Source organism: Myodes glareolus, chromosome 23, assembly GCF_982192425.1.
Source record: "Myodes glareolus chromosome 23, mMyoGla1.1, whole genome shotgun sequence".
Lineage (NCBI taxonomy): Eukaryota > Metazoa > Chordata > Mammalia > Rodentia > Cricetidae > Myodes > Myodes glareolus.
In genome coordinates this window covers 39,142,687-39,162,581 of record NC_142048.1, presented here as the reverse complement: position 1 = coordinate 39,162,581, position 19,895 = coordinate 39,142,687, and the positions used below count along the sequence as shown (strand labels likewise).

Here is a 19,895-nt window from a genome sequence, read left to right as displayed (position 1 = left end):
TCTGAACCTAGTGTGTTCAGCTGTGGACAGGACTGCTCACTGGCCTTGCTTTCCAGCCAATTAGGGATAATTGGATCTGTGAGAGTGTTTGGTGCTGCTGGCCACCTGGCATTAAGTGAGGGGAGGGAAGGATGATATCGGCCTACCAGAAAGAGCATAAACCTCACTGCAGGGCCAGGGGTAGAACTCAGAAGGAAGTGTCTGCACAGCATTCACGAGGTCTCGGGTTCAATCCCCCGTAGGAGCTGGAGGGTGCTGTGTTAGGCTCATCTTAAACGCCATGAGCCTCTGCCATGTGAGAAAGAAAGAGCCATCCTCATTAAGTAATCCGCTCTCACCCCCAGGTGAGTGCTGAGAAGCCACCAGAACTCAATTTTCCTTCTCTGGCCTGGGACAGGTTTGAGTTTTATAAAGACCACATTGTTCTGCTCATCATCCAGGTTGTTGTTCACTCTCCGCTGTGCTGAAACCCGGGTGCATGCGGGTTCCAGAGAAGAATGAACAAAGGAACGCATCCATTAGATGGCTGTGTCTCATACCTTCCTAAATAAGGATGCTGCTGGCAGAAACCTCAGGACTGTTAATACCACAGCGAGGACTGCTGGGCCACGCTCAGCTCAGACTATGTGGACCAATCACACCCTGTTCTTTTCTCTAATCCAACCACCCTTAAGAAGTGCTTGCTCTGGCTTCAGCTCAGAATAATCTAATTTAAGGCTCACTGTCCAAGCTTGAGTTAAACCCACATGTAAGACATTCCTATGCTTTAATACACAGACCCCTTCCCAGGGCTGTCTACGGACATGTGGTTGTGTGGCTGACGGAGTCACAGACAGAGGGATAAGAATTCAGGCACAATTCCTTGTTAAATGAAGTACCAGGGTGCTAGATACCATCTACCTTCATTTTAGTTCGTGAATGAAACTCAAAACTATGAAACTTGCACTCAGGAGACAGGGACAGGCAAATCTTAACAGGCTCCAAAGCTACAGAGAAACTCTGTCTCCAAAAACCAAACCAAACCAAACAAAAAAGTCAACTATGAAACTTTACATTGCTTTGAAGTAACAGGAAGGAGTATTATTCCATGCCTAAGCTAGAATGGATCCAGAGGCTTAGCCATTATTTCCAGATTGTATAATTCTTACCTCTGACAAACTAAGGTTTCTGAGTACTAAAATACAATTAACTTGACCGTTACAGTAGCTCACCCTTCATTAACCAATTGGGTACGGGAATCTGAGTACAGGACACTTCCTAGTGACCAGGCAACTACCTTAAAGGTCATGAAATGAGGCTTTGCTCTCATTTATATGATGAAATGGCATTTTAAACCCCCCCCCACACACTAAGCCACATGCCTTGGGTCATGGAACACAGTGGAGAAACCAATTGATTAATTCCCTTCCACCGGTTCGTCAGGAACAGTTAAGAAAGCCCACAGCCCAGGAACACCATCACCGTCGGCAGCGGCTAAGGACACTTCAAGTCGAGGTCACAGCTTTGTGGAACTTCCTTGCAAGCAAGCTTTCAGGCTTTGGGACCAGGTTTTGGGGACTACGGTTGCCTGGGACCAAATGCTACCTTTCGCTGCCGCTCTCCGCATTTGGGACTTCCTAGCTACGAACTGAGAATGACAACCGTTGCAGGGTCTGCCTTGAAGAGAAAGGGAGTCTCCCCTGTGAGTGGTTAGATTAGTACACAGTGTAAGATATGTACAGATCTCCGGGGTCCAGTGTTTGCTAGCACATGCTATATACCTCCAAATTGGAAGCTTCCTTTCTTTTTGTCGCCACACCTTCCGGGCATTTTGGGAGAGGTGTTTGCAAAGGCTGGCATTCCCAGTCAGCAGTGCAACCCTGAGCTGCTTGTTGTCTGTCCGGAGAGCTTTGTGCAGTTTTGTGAGAGAAATCTTTTACTCCACAGGGCTTTTCTTCCTCTGTGAATGGCTAAACTCTGTTCTGCTCCGCAGGCCTCATGTCTGCTGATCCACGGTCGGACCTGCTCCTGGGGGCCTGGGCAAACCGCAGAGACTGGATCCTCTGGTGCAGGACTAAGGCAGACACCAGGAGCTATCAGACTCTCCAGCTTGGCTGTCCACACGAGCTAAATTGATTTCCACTAGAACACATTTACTCTCGTGAGCCAGGAACCCCTGTGCACATCACCGCGCCTGAGGAGAATCTGCTTTGTATAGGATGACTGTAAAGTCATGACAGGGCCTTTGAAGACACGACGAACTCCATCTTTAACATGTCAACACAACCAGAGTTTATTTTCCAAAAGGTCAAGAGGCCACGAGTGTTTGAACTTTTGCCTCTATGTTCTCCAAGTCTCCTGAAAAGGATGATTGAAAGACCTGTACCCTGACAATGACAGGAAGGGGCTGTCTACAAGCCAAATACACCCAGCCAGCTACTCATTAAAGCAGAATTTTACTGGGTGGCTTTGAAATAGATATTATATGAAAAGGAACATGGGCCAGAGAGCAGATGGTACTCTTTTCCCTAGGAATTCTGACAATAACATTTTCATTCCAAAGACCTCTGGAGGTAAACAGGGGGCCTGCTCTGGAAGGGACAGATCCATCCTGGGTATCACAACACACAGAGAGGCTGCGGTGGGCCTCTGAGCACTATATATATACATATATATATATATATATACACATAGAAGCATCGCCTTTTCCCCTGTCATGAAGTCAGGGTTACTCCTAATCCTTTCATTCAAACAAATGGTAAACAAGCGAAAGCTCCAACTGGGCCAAAAGGATGCAGCTCAGTTGTCAGAGTGCGGTGCACAGCACACAGAATACCCCAAGTTTGAGCACTAGCGCCCCAGTAGCTAAGTGTGGTGGTATATGACTGCTACCTGAGGGGGCAGAAGGGCCAGAATATATGCCAAGCAAGCACAGGGCCCTGGGTTCAAACCCAAGCCACTGCTGATATCATCATCATCATGTAGATAAGGATAATGGGGTAACATAAGTTATAAGAGTTAACAAGAAGCCTGACCTAATGGGCCAATCAGTTTATAACGTTATGGAGTCCTGTGTGTGATTTTTCTTATGGCTTGCCGGCTGTGGGGTACTAGGTGGGACAGATACCCCAACAAGCCGGCCCTTCATATTACATATGTGGGACTCAGTAAAGAAAGAAAGTAGGAGGGCGTACGTAGAGATGCCTTGGTGGCTGAGAACACCTAGAGGACCCAAGTTTTCTCACAGCACCAAAGGTAAGTGGCTCACAAGCAGTCTGTAACTTGGTCACCTGCATGCATACGGCATAGACAGACAGACACAAATTTTAAAGTGAATTTAGAATAACAGACAATAAGTAACTTACAGACCTCCATGTTCACAAGTAACCTTTATTAAATGCCATGGGACACAACTTGAGGAAATGAAAGTGGGAGGGGTTGGAAAGAAGGGGCTCAGGAGGAGGTTGTATAAAATCCAAATGTGTGCACACACACAATTACATACATATGTATGAAATTGTGAAAGAATATATACATTATTTAAAAAAAAAAAAAAACAAGAGCAGAAACAAGGTCTGCCGGTGTGCGGATGTAACGGTCCCGACATTATATGTTCACCTATGAACACATGCTTAAATCATTGCCCTTGCTAGCTGGTCACAGCATAGTTGAGAAAAAGCCAAGAGGACCTATGTGTGAATTCACTGTGCACTGAACCTTAAAAACTAGCTAATAGTCACTATCTGGCTCGGTGGGTCCAGGCCACCTGTCACTACCTGTGCAGATCTGAGTTCCATGCCTACAACACACATGGTAGAAAGAGAGGGAATTCCTGAACGTGGCGCTCTGACCTTCATGTGTGCATCTCTCTCATTTAAAAAAAAAAAAAAATTGTGATAGGGTCTCACTTTATCCCAGGTTGGCTTCAAACTCAGAGATCCAGCTGCCTCTGCCTTTCAAGTGCCACCAGCCCTGTGTCTTAAAAAGATAAAACCTCAGGGCTAGAGGGATGGCTCAGGGGCCAAGAGCACTGGCTGCTCTTCCAGAGGACCTAGGTTCATTTCTCAACACCCACATGGCATCTCATAACTGTCTGCAACAACTCCAGTTTCAAAAGACCTGGTACCCATGGCAAAAGTATCAATGCTCATAATTAAAAAAGAATTAAAATTCTCAAACAAAACAGCAACAAACTGGGTGTGAAGGTGCACACCTTTAATCCCAGCACTCTAGGGAGGCAGAGGCAGGTGGATCTGTGAGTTGGAGGCCAGCTTGGTCCACAGAGTGAGTTCCAAGACAACTAGGGCTGTTAAAGAGAAACCAGGTCTCGGAAAAGCATAAAAACAAGAATCTAAATTTCTTCCCAAGTGATGGCAAACAGAAGACACTTCCTTTCCCCAGGCCGCAAGTGCTCAGACAAAGGGCTTGTGTTAACTCTGGAGGGGGGGGATGAGCTTTGGAATGCCGACTGCACATCACCCGACTATATAAGATGTTTTAGAGACACAGTCACTTCTGTAAAGATAAGATTACTGGTGCTAGTGTTTTAAGGATGCTTCGTCTTCTGATTATAGAAAATGAGGTCTGATTTTACATATTATCTATTACATACAATGTTATCATATTACATACACTGACAGAAGAAGGCAATGGCTCCGGGGCCGTGTGAAGGAACTTCACCATGTGGGGGTTTGGGTAAACACCAAGTGTGAGTGTCCTGGTGTCTACTGTCTGAAACTTAGGAAGAATAAAGCATTGTAAGGGTGGCAGGTCAAGAATACACATTTAACATGCTCGACTCCCGGCCTTACCTAAGTGCTCCTTAGGTTATCTAAGGAGGGCCATTTAACTTTCTACGCTTTAAGGATCATTCTGGAAAGTTTACTTTGAGCTTTTATTAGTGGCTGGTATAGAAGGAGGTTGGGGGACTGGGGAGGGGAGAAAAAAACAGCATTGACATAAACTCTATAACTGAGAAAAGACAGTTGCCTGAACTTTCCAGGGTCATTGTCAAAAGGCTTCCATTTTAAGATCAGACACGGGCCACAGTGGGCCCTCATGTCTGTTTTATAGGCCCGCTCCTGCTGTCCAGCTTCCCTGCAGGGAATGCTTCCACTCCCACACTCTGGGCACTCCCCGGGTTCCCTAACATAATGAGAGCAACAGAAGGAATCTAGTAGGTACAGCCTCACAATTAGCAGATAGCAGAAATGCCTCAGAAGAGAAAGGGTTCTATATTCTACATTAAAAATAATATAAATGAGACTCTAATTTACTATTAATACCATTTATTGCTATTACTTATTACTACTTTATTTACAACTACTTATTAGCACTTTATTATTAATTCTACTTGACTATGTACTAAGGACTTTCACTTTACTAAGGATAAAACTGGTGTCATCTATAACATCTTATTTACTACTCTCAAGGTCATACAGACATCAATATAAAGCTATTCATGATGGGATGAGAAGCGGGGCAAAATTTGCACCTTACAAAGAGGGTCTCATCACCCAGGCTAGCTTCAAGCTCACCACACAGCTGAAGGTAAGTGCTGGCATTTGCACCCAGAGCTCTGAGCATAGCAGGCAAGCACATCCTTGGCCAAAATCGTTTTCTTTCCAAACGCTGGAGATGGAACCCAGAGCCTTGCACTCGAGGCCAGGATTCTACCACTGAGCTATAAACCCGGCTTTTCCAAGCTCCCCGCTCCGTCCCCAAACAGGGTTTCTCTGTGTGGACCTATTTTTAAACCTTTAGCACAAGCCATATATAGCTTACACACTTGTTCCGTTTGAGAATTTGGAGCTCAGGCCCAAGTAGATCGAAATGATACAACAGTAGAGTTCAAACTTTAGGACACTGTAGAGCACTTCCTGTTTTGTACAGGGAGCAAAACAATGGGCCAAAAGGCCTCTGACCCGGAAGAGGCCACGTTAAGGCTCTTCCACGGCACAGCAGTGGCAAGATTAGTCACGACGACAGAAGGCTGAGAATATTCCTCCCTCCATACGATAAACTCCAAGTCAGAACTGTCCCCAGCAGCTGAAAAAGGGGAAGGTTCTAAACAGAAACTCGGACAGGGACATTGTTAAAGTGGAAGAACGTGGCTATGGGACGACTGTCCCCCTCCAATATCACCACCTCGAGACCTGTGAGGACAGCACTGCAGCTCCTTGCTCCCATCTCAGAGATCCAAGGGATGACTGGTGAGTAATTCTGAGCTGACATTCACAAACATTCTGCCCCCAGTGGAACTTGGAATTCCAAAGAAGCTATTTTTGAAGCATTGTGTTGGAAAGGGCACTTTCAGGATAAACAAGCTCTGAAGGTTGTCCCCATCATCAGTCTGTGTCTCCACCATACGGAACACCAGTTCCTATAATAAAGACCTCACTATAAGGGGCTGGCGAGAAGTCCCAGCAGTGAAGAATGCTATCTGCTCTGTCAGGGGAGAGATCTGATGCTGATGGCCCTTTCTGCCCTCCACGTGCACTGTCGCATGCACTCACCTGAACACACACACAGCCTTTACAACATGAAGCTGCAGGCTAACTGTGACATCTTCAAAGGTGATATCAAGACGGTCTCTGGGGTTGGTAGTGTGGTTCAGTGGTAAGAGTTCATGCTTCCCATGCAAGAGGCCCTGGGTTCACTAACATTCTCCTTCCTCATTCTCCCATTTCAGTTCAGATTGGGATATGTATCCTTCTATATGTATGAATTCTAATGACATTATATACAGCAACAAAAACCATTCTAACATAGCCAATATTAGGAACATCTTAATCGGCAATTAACATATTTTAGTTTGAAGGTACTTGTATAGCAGGTTTTCTGAAGATGCTGAAGAAGGCAGAAATGATTGGCTCGTGCCTTTGGTCCTGACACTCTGAAGCTGAGGCAGGAGGAGCCTACAGGCAGTGTCTGGATGACACAGGACATGACGAGGCGATGGAAGAAATGCTGCTTTCCTGCCGCCATTACCTCGGCCACACAAGGTCTTCACACCGGCTTCTACTGCATGGCCTTTTATCTGGGAATGACAACTGTCTCCTAACTGAACACTGGAATTCTAGGGAAAATGGTGCTGCAGGGCTTTATGGGGGTTCTAGATTTTATTCTTATTTTTCAAAAGTAGTAAGGAAATACTTTTAAACTTTGTTCCTTCGTCAGGAGAGTATCTTTCCTACCTAAACTTATTTTCTATCTCATGATGCTGTTTTGAAACTCTCTTTTGAGTACCTGCATATCCAATTACTTTTTGATGTCCTGTAGGCGGTAAATACGGAGAAAACATCAGTGCAGAGACTCAGAAGCCGCAAAGACTCACTGGTACCGGTTTATATAAGAACTCTCTACTAGACTGCTGTTCCGAGAAATTCACTTTCAACTTTTAAAACAAGCTTAACAATAATTTCCTAAAACTTAGGAAGAACTCTTTTGGATGCTTTTATGTCGTGCCTCGGTTTCTTGGGGTGCCACCTTAGCTGTTCAAAATGTTCTTTTGCTGCAAACTAAGGCTGCTTTTGGATTTTAGTCTAATGCTGTAAGAAGAGATTTGGTCCAGATTTCACGTTAACAATTAGTGTGATGGTTTACTCTTTTTGGCTTTTCGGGGCCCACTACCCAGCTCCCAAATAAATCGCACATGGAGACTTATTCTTAGTTTGGTTTGCTTACTGCGAGCTTCTCCTAACTTACATTATCCCGTCTACCTTTTCCCTCCAGGCTTTGTCTTTTTCTTACTTTTATGTATCTTCCTTACCTGATTACTCTGGCTGCCTGAGTAGCTGGTCCCTGCCATCCTCCTTCCCTTGTTCTCTTGTTGCTCGCCTCTTCCTCCTTTCTATAAGCTCTGCCTGCCAGCCCCGCCTATCCTTGCTCGTGCCTCACTATTGTCTGTTCATCTCTTTATTAGACCATCAACTGTTTTAGATGGGCAAAGAATCATAGCTTCACAGAGTTAAACAAGTGCAGCGTAAACAAAAGCAGCATCTTTACATCATTAAACCAATGTTCCACAGCATAAACAAAAGTAACACACCTGAAAATATTCCCCAACAAGAAGTCTCAACGTGTTTGTTAAAATATTTATTTCACCTTTTCTCTCTTGTTGGATGGGGGGGAGGGGCATGTACCGTGCACATGTGTGTGGGCGTTTACATGCTTGTGTGCACATACAGAGACCAGAGGAGGATGTCAGTGGGCCTGGTCTGCTCCTTGATTGCAAGATAGACTCTCCCTGAACCTGGCGCTAGGCTGGTGGCCAACAAGTCCCAGTGATGCTCCTGTCTCTGGACCCCTCCATGCACAGCACTGGGGTTAAGCAACTGTGATCACGGCCAGCTTTGTATGATCACTATGGGGACTTAAACTTTGGCCCTAGTGCTCCGTCTCCACCGACCTTTAGCTGACTTCTTAAGGGAGGTCTACCTAGCTGACGCCGGCCTTCTGCTGTGTAGCTGAAGCTGGCCTTGAACTTTTACCCTCGCGCTTAGAATTCAATTTTATACCGTGTATTTTTCTAGTCTCACATTTACTAAACATTAGAAAATATGTTTCCAAGTCGAGAAACATTTGCTCTCTTCTTACTTACATACAAGAACCTTAGCTGAGCTCGTCTGGGAAAGGAGAAATCTTTATAAAGCGTTGCCCTGAGAGCTCAGCAATCGCTCGGCACGTGGAGGGACCTGGGTCCGACCACAACACTAACAGGAAAAACACATGTAAAGCCTGCGCTTCTCTCGCTCGCCTTCCTACAGAGACATTTAGAAAGGCAAAGCCTACACCTGATTATAAAGAAAATTATTACATTCAATATACCACCAATTTAATGATGTTCTGTCCAAAACATCGTTCATCTTTAAAGGGGCTAAGACTCACTCTACCCCAGCCCTAAGATTACAGGTTTAAGACAGTAAGTGACACTGGGGTTGAGCTGGGTGCTAGATAATGTGGATATGCAAATTTGAGAGCTGTTCCCAATAACACACTAGCTTTCTACCTGTCAAGTTCCCCCAACATTACCATTTAAAATATTGGGAAATCAGATTCTGAGCAATGCCTGAAGTACCTAAAACACCGCGGAGCAAGGACAACGTCAAATGCAATACCTTTTATTTACTGTAGCTGAAATAGGCAGCAGTGGATGAGGACCCAATGATAATTCAGAGCGGTCACACACGGCCACACAACCATTACTCTGTTGGTGTACAGGCAACCAGGCAGTGTGGTAACCTGTGGTCCTTTCTGCCTGTTTCCCTAGGAGGAGAATACTCTCCTCCCTCCTGTGATCTGCACTTTCCAGCTTCCTACTAGATGCTCAAGAAATCGAAATAACACACATTCTTAAATAAAGACCAACAACAGCAGTCAAATTTCAAACTTCGGGAAGACATATAAATTTTCCCCCAGCACAACACTGATTGACCAATTAATGATTGAGATACCACCATTGGCTACATCATAAAACCATCTTCCTGACGTGGTCTCCCAAGGAATTGCAAAAGGTACCACCATGCTCAGCTTTCTTCCCACGGGAAGTTTAATGGCCATCCCTAAACGCAGCATCACTGAAGAAACCTAGGACTCAGCTCTCAGCACTGAGCACATGTTACCTAGTGCTCTTTTGGTCTTGTTGTTTTTAAACTGTACTTGGGTTATGCGGGAGGCCCGGAAATGTGAGCCCATTTCCAAGCTGACCAAAGGTCAGAGAGTGGGCACTAACCTCTTCAAGGTTATTGTTCTTCAACCTCAAACAAAGGTCCCACCTAGGCGGAGAAAGGGAGTTCTGCTCTTTCAAGGTTATTGTCAACAGGTGTGGCTAATAGCCAGCCCTTGTGCTCCAGGAATAGAGAAGTAGACTGTTCCCAAACAAGAGTCTAAGGATCCGACTGAGTTCCCTTTACGGAGATAACTTGGGATTCCACCCAGGGAGTGGCTTGCCTACAGAGTGTTTTGGTCTAGTGTGTGAGCTTGATTTGTATTGTTCTAACAGAATGTTTAACTATGAATGTAGCCCAATGTTCATTTCCTTGAATTATGTTAATGCACTTTTTGTCTTACTCCTACCTTTTGGGGTCAGGAAATTTTGGAAACTAAAAGTGTGAGAATTTTCAGTACTCAATGGAATTCCTTCCTATCCTATGTTTCTCCGTTTCATTATTTTCATTTGTGACTTCATAGTCTTTACTATAGTTTTTTCTTTGCCTTGACTTCAGTGATGATACTATATTTTCTAAATTCCCACACCTCTACCCAGGCAAGAGGTACTTTTGTGGAGGCTGGTCCCCAACAGGGCTGGAACTCATTTGGGTTTGTTTATTTTTTTATGGTAAAGCTGGAGGAGGGGCTAAATTGAACAGATTGTGTGTGCTTGAAAGGGAGAGGGGCAGAGAGAGGAGGGAAGGAAGGAAGGAGAGGTGGGGGGGAAGGGGAGGGGAGGAAGAAGGGGAGGGAGGGAGCACACACACAGAGCATGCATTCCCAGAAGTGAATGTGGTCACCAGAGGATGACATTCTAGAGGAAGCTCTCGCCCACCAGAAGACCCCAGCACGGAACTCAGGTCAGCAGACTTGCACCTGGTGAGCCATTTCCAGGACCCTTGGACAGCTTTTGAAGGCCCCAGTAAGGCACAAGGTTGAAAACAAAGCGGGCCTGACAACCCCACTCCACGAGTTTCTACACAAGCTCAGCCCTAGACTCCAGCACTGTGACGTCAAATGGCTGTTTTAAAACTCTGCGAGCCAAGAGCAAGCAGTTATAAACAGATTTAGCAGATAAACACTGGGTCAGGCTCATGATCTCATCCGGCAGCCCTGCTTATTTCCCATCCAAAAGTTCCAGCTGGGTTCTCATTAATCAGGGCCTTCCAACCACCTTGAGCAATAGGCTAAAGAGAAACCAAGGGAGAAAATTTCAAAAATGATAAGAAACATACTGACGTGGTGCCTAATGGGGGTAAGGAGACTGAGATAGGCCATCTGGAGACTTGCATTTGTGAGAAGTTTTGTTTAGTGGAAATAATTGACCCAACTCACAAGCTGTATAAATATTAAGATCAAAAGTCCTAACTTCCACAGCTGTCAGGAAAGCCTGTGTACAGGAAACAGTGCAGCAAATGCCTGACCAAAGCCAAAGGTCATCTTCATGTTGCCTGGGATTCCTCCGGTACCTGGGAATCCGGCTGTACCCAAACACCTGATGGCTAAGAAGGTATTTCCTGGCGAAGGTAATGTTACCAGTACTGGCGATTAGCAATTTCCCTTAACACTTCAGAACCAAATGCAACCTCACATTACAGACGAGGAACCCGCCACAGGACAAATGGACTGACGTCCCTCAAGCTAAAGGAAATTATGTGAAAGGCTGGGATCACTGCAGGTAAATAACTAGTCACAACAATGTTTGCTTGAATGTCAGAGTCATGAAGATTTCTTGATACCATTTTTTGGTATGTATCACAATATGAGGCACTATCCAGTGCTTTTTAAAACCTATTTTAGCTGAGCATGGTGGCTCATGCCTTTAGTCCCAGCACTTGGAAGGCACAAGCAAGAGAATCTCTGAGTTCAAGGACAGCTAGGACTATAAAAACCAACCAAACAACAACAAAAAAGTCAGAATTTTTTTAATCAAAAATTATAAAATGTATACCGTTAAAATTTTCCCAAGAAGGGCATAATTAAGTTGCCTATCTCCACATCTCTCTCTCTCCACAGTTCCCCTTAACTTCCTCACTACAAATCATTTAAGAGTTCAGGGGGAGCATGGCTCTGCCAATCAGATCTGCCGTCATAGAAGTGGTACCACCAGTCCCAGAAAACATGGGAAGTCATATGGAATTCAAAATAGAATTCAAACATACCTCTCTCTTCAGAGCTAACTAAAGACTCTTCTCTTTCCTCCCACCTCCTCTCTCTCTCCGCATGGTGTCCATCCATCTCTCATCCGCTACCTCCTACCAACCTGGGACCCACAGATGCCTCAGGTGGTGGGACCCGGCTGCCCCTCAGGGAACTGCGTTTTAGCTAAACCATTACACCTGCCACCAAGTCTGATGACCTGAGTTTGATTCCTGGGTCAAAACTGTGGAAGGATAAAAACCTGCTTCTACAAACTGTCCTCTGGCTTCCAAATGAACCCACACAATAAACAAGAAATGTAATAAAAACTAATCAGAAAATATGATGGCAAGTACAAACCTCAAGGATTAAATTAAAAAAAATTAAAAAATTAAAAAAAATTAGTAACGAGTATTGATGAGGACACAGAGAAACTGAAAATCCACGCAAACCCACTGAAAAGGCGAACTCACTATACAAGACAGTTTGGCAACTACCCAAAAAGCTAAAAAGCACGTAACTATAAAATTCCACACCCAGATGTATACAAAGATCAGGAAACTGAGAACTGTATGCCTACTGGACAAGGCAGCAATTGTCTCAGATAGATGCAGACAGACAGACAGACACCAGCCAGCACTGGTAATGTTCACCACACAACAGTCAAAAGGCAGAAAACACTGCAGGCGGTGGTGGTGGTGCACACCTTTAATCCCAGCACTCTGGAGGCAGAGGCGGTCAGCCTGGTCTACACAGTGAGTTTGAGGATAGCCAGGGTTACACAGAGAAACCATCTTGGGGGGGGGGGGGAGGAGACGACAAAGAAACAATCCAGTCTCCCTCAACAGATGAATAAATAATTATACCCATAAAATGCAATACTTACAGAGCTGGCAATACAGGTGAGTTAGTGTGGGCAAGAACCAGTACTTCTAAGTAGTTAAAAAAAGAAAAAGTATGAGTGTGTGTGTGTGTGTATTCTAAAAAAAGTCGACAAGAAAAATTCTGCATATATCATAGCAAGGAAAGAGGAGCCAGAAACAAAAAGAGAAAAAGAGAAACATGTCAATATTTACAATTTGTAACTTCAGGCAGCTAGGAAAGTGGACTAGAGGTGAGCAGGAATGGGGCGCAGGACAGAATGTCTTTCTGCTGGGGTAATGAATGTTTTAGGAAACAGTGAAACTTGCACAACCCAGTGAGTTAGTGAATTGTAGGTGTAAAGGCTGTTCAGATGGCAAGGTTTTGTGCTAACATAATTTCAAAATACTTAATGAAAACGTAAGCAAAGCCACTGAAATGTATGGGGCATGAATTATTCCAACAGAATTATTTTAAAGCAAAAAACAAACTGTCAATCAGGGATCACACAGATCAACCACATTCTGAGAACACGCAAAGTACCACACTAGCTGAACTGCGATAAAACATACTGTCAATCAGAGACAATGGAGGTCAGTGAGTGCATTCTGGGAGTACACAGACTACCTCACTAGCTTAACTGACCGTAAACAGCAAAGGTAAGCTTGATTCTGTCAGACTTCTCCAGTTCTAGAAACCATGTAGGATAAGGGGAGGAGAAGCGCCTGATAAAAGGCATGTAAGTTAAGGACTTCACATTCTTGTCAGGTCACTCATTTCCAACTCCTTCACGGAGCCAAGACTGAGATCCTACTCACCCTGGTTGCTCTGAAGTGCTAACTGCCATCATCATCATTTATTAAACCAGAATCCGATTAAGCAGCGATGGCAAGGGCGAGGTGCTCAGTCACTCAAAAGACCCTGACCAAGCGTCCCACGCTGCTCACAGGCTTCACCCTTAGGCCTGTGTGCCTCTGCTAACAATTTCCAAACTGGAATTCTCACTTAACTGGGCTACCCTCGCTTTACCTTTCAAAAGTACAAATGCATTCCACAAGTCATGATCAGCTTTCTCATCCACTTCTGTGGACAGGGCTAACTATCCAAATGTGACGGGCAAAGCAGGCTAGACAGGAAAGATGCTCCTACTCATGTGAATTATGGAACCACAGGCAATCAAAAGGGAAATCTGGGCCTGAGTGGTTCAGAGCCGAATTTGGGAGCTTTTCCTACAAAAGCAAAATATACTTCTTTACTCTAGGGGATTATGAACAACCTCGGATCACAGTTCAGTACTACCAAACGCAACGGTCCCAAAACGCTGTCCGACTGACTGGCGCTCAGGCTGGATGTGGCAGAAAAGCCAGTGGATGTAACAATCCACTGTCTGTCTGGGAAGGCTGGCGCTAATGACTGAATTAGGCAGTAACCAAGACAAAGTAACAAGGAAAGCCGCAAACACGGAAGTGGCATGTGACGGTCGACTATTCTATACAAGGCACTTTCTGGATCAAGGTTTACATTTCTCAACAGTGAAACCAAACCAAATATTACACCACTTAACTATTCTCCAGGGATCTGAGGGAAGGCTTTGAAAAGAGTCTCAACAAATGACACAAGGAGCGTTTTGCAAGAGCTGTGAGCTGTACATGTTTTTAACTCATCAATCACAAAAGATGATCCTGAAAAGGGCCAAGGGTCGGCACTCAGGAAGATGAACAGTAGCTTTATGCTAAGTATGCTGCCATGATGGACCTGCTTTCTCTGCAGACAGGGTGACCAAACTCTACGGCTGTTTGTCCTGGACAATGGGAAGCAATAGTCTATAACTGGCCCCAGAAGTGTGGCGAGAAGCCAAGATGGAACAGATTGGACTAAGATGGAGGGTCCGACTTTGAGTCACCTCCTAGCTCCGTCCACACACTATTCTTACTGAACCGCTCCTCCCCCTGTAGGTCTGTCCCCCTAACTGTACTGCTGTGGATGTTTCTAAAGTGGATCAAAGCTCTAAAGCTACACATGCGGGTTTAAAACATCAAGGAAGGACAGTAGTAGCGCCTTTAATCCCAGCACTCGGAAGGCAGAGGCAAGAGGATCTCTGTGAGTTTAAGGCAAGCCTGGTCTACAGAGAGAAATGTGTTCCAGGACAGCCAATGCTAAAGAAAAACCCTGCCTCAAAAAGCAGAAAAACAAAAATAAAACAAGAACAACAACAACAAAAATCCCAGCACCATCAACAACAAAGAACATCATATAAGAAATGAGCAGGACATTTATTTACAAGTCACCCTGAGCAGCAGCAAGCCCAGGCTCATTGACACCCCCACGCTCCCTCCCGGCCACACAACACACACACACACACAAACACACAGAGCCACAGAATAAGATTGCTACTATTTGAGGTTCTTTTTGTTGCTCTTGTTTTGTTTTTCGAGACAGGTTTTCTCTGTGTAACAGCCCTAGCTGTCCTGGAACTCACTCTGTAGACCAGCCTGGCTTCAAACTCACAGAGATCCGCCTGCCTCTGCCTCCTGAGTGCTGGGATTAAAGGAATGTGCCACCACCACTTGGCCCTCTCTGAGGTTCTTAGCAATTAACACAAGCAATTATGACTACGGGACAAGATGCGGCTACAAGGATTGCTGCCAGAGAGGAGAAGGGAGAGCCAGGCACAATGAGATTAATAAACTAGAAGCAAAAGCTCGGTGTCCTGGAGCTAATTGGCATGGGACAAATAGAACACCCTTGAGCTCCAACAAAAACTGAAATGGTATTTGTTGGGTTCTACTCGGCATGGCAAGGGATGTTCACAGCTTGACTATTGCCATTATTAAAACAGTAACTTTGTTTATGAGTTAAAAACCAAGATTAACACCACTACCATACCCCCGGAAGTGAGGAATGCTGCCTGCTTACAGGTGATTATCACTGCAAAACCAGGACAGAGAGGCAGGGGCACCAGAAATAAGGCCCAGCACCAAGAGCTACACTGGCCATTCCTTCCTTTTAAAGAAAAATTAAGTCTGCATGGTTAGGATAAAAGAAAACACAGCCTAACAGAACTGGTAGTTTTCGGCTAAAGTTTAGTGATATTGAGAGTTTTCTGCTTATATCAATATAAAATGCAAATTTATAAAATACATTTTGTAGAGGTGGCAACTGAGTCAGGGCCTTATACATGCTGGACACACGCTCTTTCACAAAACTCCATAAATTATAACATTACAATATTTTATAATATACTGTGCTTCAGTCTAAAGCTGGTGCTCAGTAAACAACTGCTTTACGCGTTGTCCTGTAGAAGGCCAGAGTGATCTCTGACTGGAGATCACTAACTCAACACAGGAAAAATTATACAATCTCGGGGGGGATCCTGGAATCCTAAGATCCCAGCAGGTGCTTAACACAAGATAAATATATTTTCGTTTCAAATTTTAAAATCCTCTCAAGATTGTGTCACCATTATACAGAGTCAAAGTTCAGAAGGCTCCCTGGGGTCTAAAGAAGTTTCGAGTCTCCAGCATACAACTTTTCTTTCTTTTTGAGAGCGTCCCTCTATGTAGTCCTGGCTGTCCTGAAACTTAGGAGATTCGCCTGCCTCTGTCTCCCAAGTGCTGGGATTAAAAACATGAGCCACCACTACCTGGCCCATACTGGGGTTTTATGCCACGCTGGAGATCAAGGCCAGCGCTTCCTGCACACGAGACAAGCAACAGGGCTATCGTCCAGCAACCACTCTAAAGAGGCAGGCACCGCTCCTCGCCCCTTGCCTGTCAGACTACTGAAACAAAGGACCCAGGAAGTAGCATTTCTCTCAAAAGTCTCACAATGGGAAAGAAAAGGCAGGGTTCTCTGTGCCAGCAAAGGGAGACTGCAGAGTGCTGACGGTTTGTGACACCACCCGGAACCAAGACAATGAGAGCACAGAAGTGGGTTGAGGGGCTTCAACTTTAGCAGGACTTCTGAGTTGTGCACACCACTTCCAGACTGTTCCTAAAAACTAAAGCATATATCAGAACTCCAAAGATGATGTTTGGTGGGGGATCGTTGGTCCTCTGTGTTTGTTCCATTTCCTGGTGAGGCTACACTGAACAAAACCTTCTCTCTGTGTGTGGTGGTTTGCATAAGAATGGTCTCCACAGGCTCACATAGCTAAAAGTTTAGGGAGCAGCACTATTTGAAAGGATTAGGATGTGTGGGATTGTAGAAGGAAGTATATCGCTGGGGGTAGGCTTTGAGACCCAGACTCTCTCTCTGTGTCAGGATGTAGAACTCTCTCTCAGCTGCTTCCCAGCGTGCCATGCTTACCACTAAGGATAATGAATTAATCCTCTGAAACTGTACGCAAGCCCACAATTAATGTTTTTTTTTTAAAATAAATAAGAGTTGCCACAGTCATGTTTCTCATAACTAGGACTGGGGTATTACTTTGGATTACAAAAAACCTACAACAACAAAAATAAAACAAAAAACCCAAATAGCTGAATGTTAATCAACCACCCTACTAGGAGCATGAAAGATAGTGCTGAGAGTGGCTTGAACTGTGGGGGCCCAGCTCAAGGGGTTTCAAAGGTGAAGAATGGCCTAGAGACCATTCTGTGGGTATGTTAGCAAAATGTGTAGTTTGAGGAGAAAAGGAGCACCACGAAGTGTAATTAATGGGCCTAAGTTCAGTGCTAGAGGAGAGAAAAGGGTTAAAGAAAAGCCTGAAGCTAAGTGGGAGAAATTGAAAAGCAAGACCTGGGGCAGGATCCCGCCAGCTAAGCTTCACATTTGTGGGAAGTAAAGAAAACCTTAAGCCATGAAGGAAATCATCAACAATGAGAATGGCCCTCATTAGGACTCAGTAACTGAGTGCTCAGTCACCAGGGCATGGAACTCTTTTAAAGGATTAGAAGGATTAAGAGATGTGGCCTTTGGAGGAAGTGTGTCACTAGGGGTTGGGCTTTGAGGTTTCAGAAGCCCACACCAGTCCCAGTCTCTCTACCTGCTGCCTGCAATTCAGGATATAGGTAGCTCTCATCCCACCATGTACCCCAAAAGGTGATAATGAAACCCCTAAGCCCAGCCACTAAATGCCTTTGAAGAGTCGCTGGCCGTGGTGTCTCTTCACAGCAACAGAACATTGACTAAGCCTCTGTTTCACTATTACTTGTCTCTTTAGTAGCATGTGGGGGACAAGAAGTCCATGAAACTTGTTAGGGCTGCTACAGCCCAGGCTTTGACACTGAGACCTCCAGTAACACACAGGACTTCTAATCTACAGGGATTCTACTGTTTGCCACTGCCTACAAAAATGCATACAATCAGAGCAGTGCACACGTACAATCAGCACGATGCACACTTGCAATCAGAGCAGTGCACACTTACGTTCAAAGCGTTCTTTGCAGCCTCTGCTTCTGAGCGACTGTCGAAACTGACAAAACCTACAGGCTGAGGGAGAAAGAGAAAAACATCAAGAAAAAGAAAACAGAAATCACGGGCCACCTGTTTTCTAGGTCAAGGGTGGTGTCTAACTGAGGAGCTAAGATAAAGAAATGACCACAGGCAATGGGTAGAAATAAGAAAGCCAATCCCAAAGAATCAGGACCTAGTGGCTTAACCAAATTTCTCAAGTGAATCAAAGGGATGGTGAGGGCAGTTCTTCAAGGAAACAGCCAAGAATTTAGAGAATCGCTTTTGTAAAAAAGAAAAAAACAAAACTCAGAGGTGGTTGGAAGGTGTGAGCAGCAGTGATCAGGGGACAGAGGAGAACCTGGGTTGGAGAGACTCTAGTTTCCTAAATCAAATTCACTGTACCTCAGCTTCTTCGTCTTTTAAAATGCAAAGAGAAACCGAATCACCCTTTGGTTCACTGTAAGTGCAAGGAATATAATGACACAACGGTAAACATCCCTGTGTTCGCACTGCGCAACCGAAACTACCAAATGAACCTTGCCACCAGAGACAAAGCCATGCCTTTCCAAACAGCTCCAATTTACTCGGGCACGGAAGGACACTGCTCAGAGAAATGGGTCCCTCCCTTTAAATCTTCAATTGTTGGTGCCTGCAATTTAGTTCATTTCTGATACAGCAGAAGTTAGGGGACTTGGAAGTGTTCAGCTTCAAAGGTAAGAAGTGTTTAGCCAACCTCTGAGAAATAAGAACCCCAGGGCCATCGGCCATCACCTCTTCATTCTACACCTGCTGCTGGTTCCTCTGTGCTTTTACGGGTTCCGTGGACATCAGATAATACGTCTATAAACTACAAATAGCCCATGAAGAGGACTACTCAATAACTGTGCGTAGAGCTGGAGAGGTAGGTCAGTGGCTAAGAGCTCTGACTGCTCTTCCTGGGGGTTTGATTCTCAGCACCAACATTACGGCTCACAACTGTAGGCAACTCCAATTACAGGGACTCATCTCATCCCTCTTCTGGCCTCTATGGGCAGGTAAAACCGTCTGTCTGTCTGCCTATCTGTAAAACAAATAATAAACCTCAAAAAATTATGACTAAGAGAATTTAGATGATATGTTTACTGAAGAAACAAGTTAGTTTTACTGTAACTCTGCTGGAGGCACTATGACTGTACCTTCTGAATCTCAAAACTTCTAATCTACAGACTGTGGAATTATACACTATTTTCCTATACTAATTCCCAATCAACTTCACCAGATAGGTGCCAACTTGCCAGATAGGACAAATCCTCACTGAAACAAAAGAATACTTATTAGGCTTCATTAGCAAAAGGTAATCATTTTTGTAAGTTTCTAAATTCTTACCTGTTTAGATGTGAGTTTTATAAGAGAACCCTCATAACCCTGAAAAATAAAGAGCAAGTTTAGAATGAAGAAGGGAGCATTACAATTCCATCTTCCTCAAGTAAAGTAATCAACTATGTTGCCCTTCTCAATGCCTCCAAAGTTGGCCAGGGACACACGTTACAGACACGGACATAAGACACACACGGCAGCGTGAGTAGTTCAGTATAGAGTGCTTGCTCAGCATACATAAAAGCCCTAGATTCAGCCCCCAATATTGCAAAACAAAACAAAACCAGATAACCCTATGAAAACTACCAGGAAGGGCTGGGCAGGAGACATACGGCACTCTGAGCTCTGCTTGCTTACTGAAACAGCCGCTTTTCATAGTGGAATTGGATGAGAACATGAAATGCCTCGCTGTTTCTATTCCCCTCATCCGCAGAAGCTGAGGGCATTCCTGT

The 19,895-nt window shown here is 44.7% G+C and overlaps 1 protein-coding gene across 13 annotated transcripts in view; it reads right to left on the bottom strand.

The window, feature by feature from the left end:
* Positions 1–19,895, bottom strand: part of Rbpms (RNA binding protein, mRNA processing factor) — a 143,477-nt gene that overhangs the window by 60,984 nt on the left and 62,598 nt on the right. For 10 of the 13 annotated variants that reach the window (XM_048456564.3, XM_087900751.1, XM_048456565.3 and 7 more), the window contains exons 3-4: positions 19,453–19,491; positions 18,061–18,123 (exon numbers count right to left, since the gene is read on the bottom strand). The exons of 1 other annotated variant lie outside the window; for it this stretch is intronic. In XM_048456564.3, the coding sequence (XP_048312521.3) occupies positions 18,061–18,123; positions 19,453–19,491 (102 nt within the window). The remainder of the gene's footprint in view (positions 1–18,060; positions 18,124–19,452; positions 19,492–19,895) is intronic. 2 more of the 13 variants (XM_085680801.2, XM_048456561.3) reach the window with 1 other exon arrangement.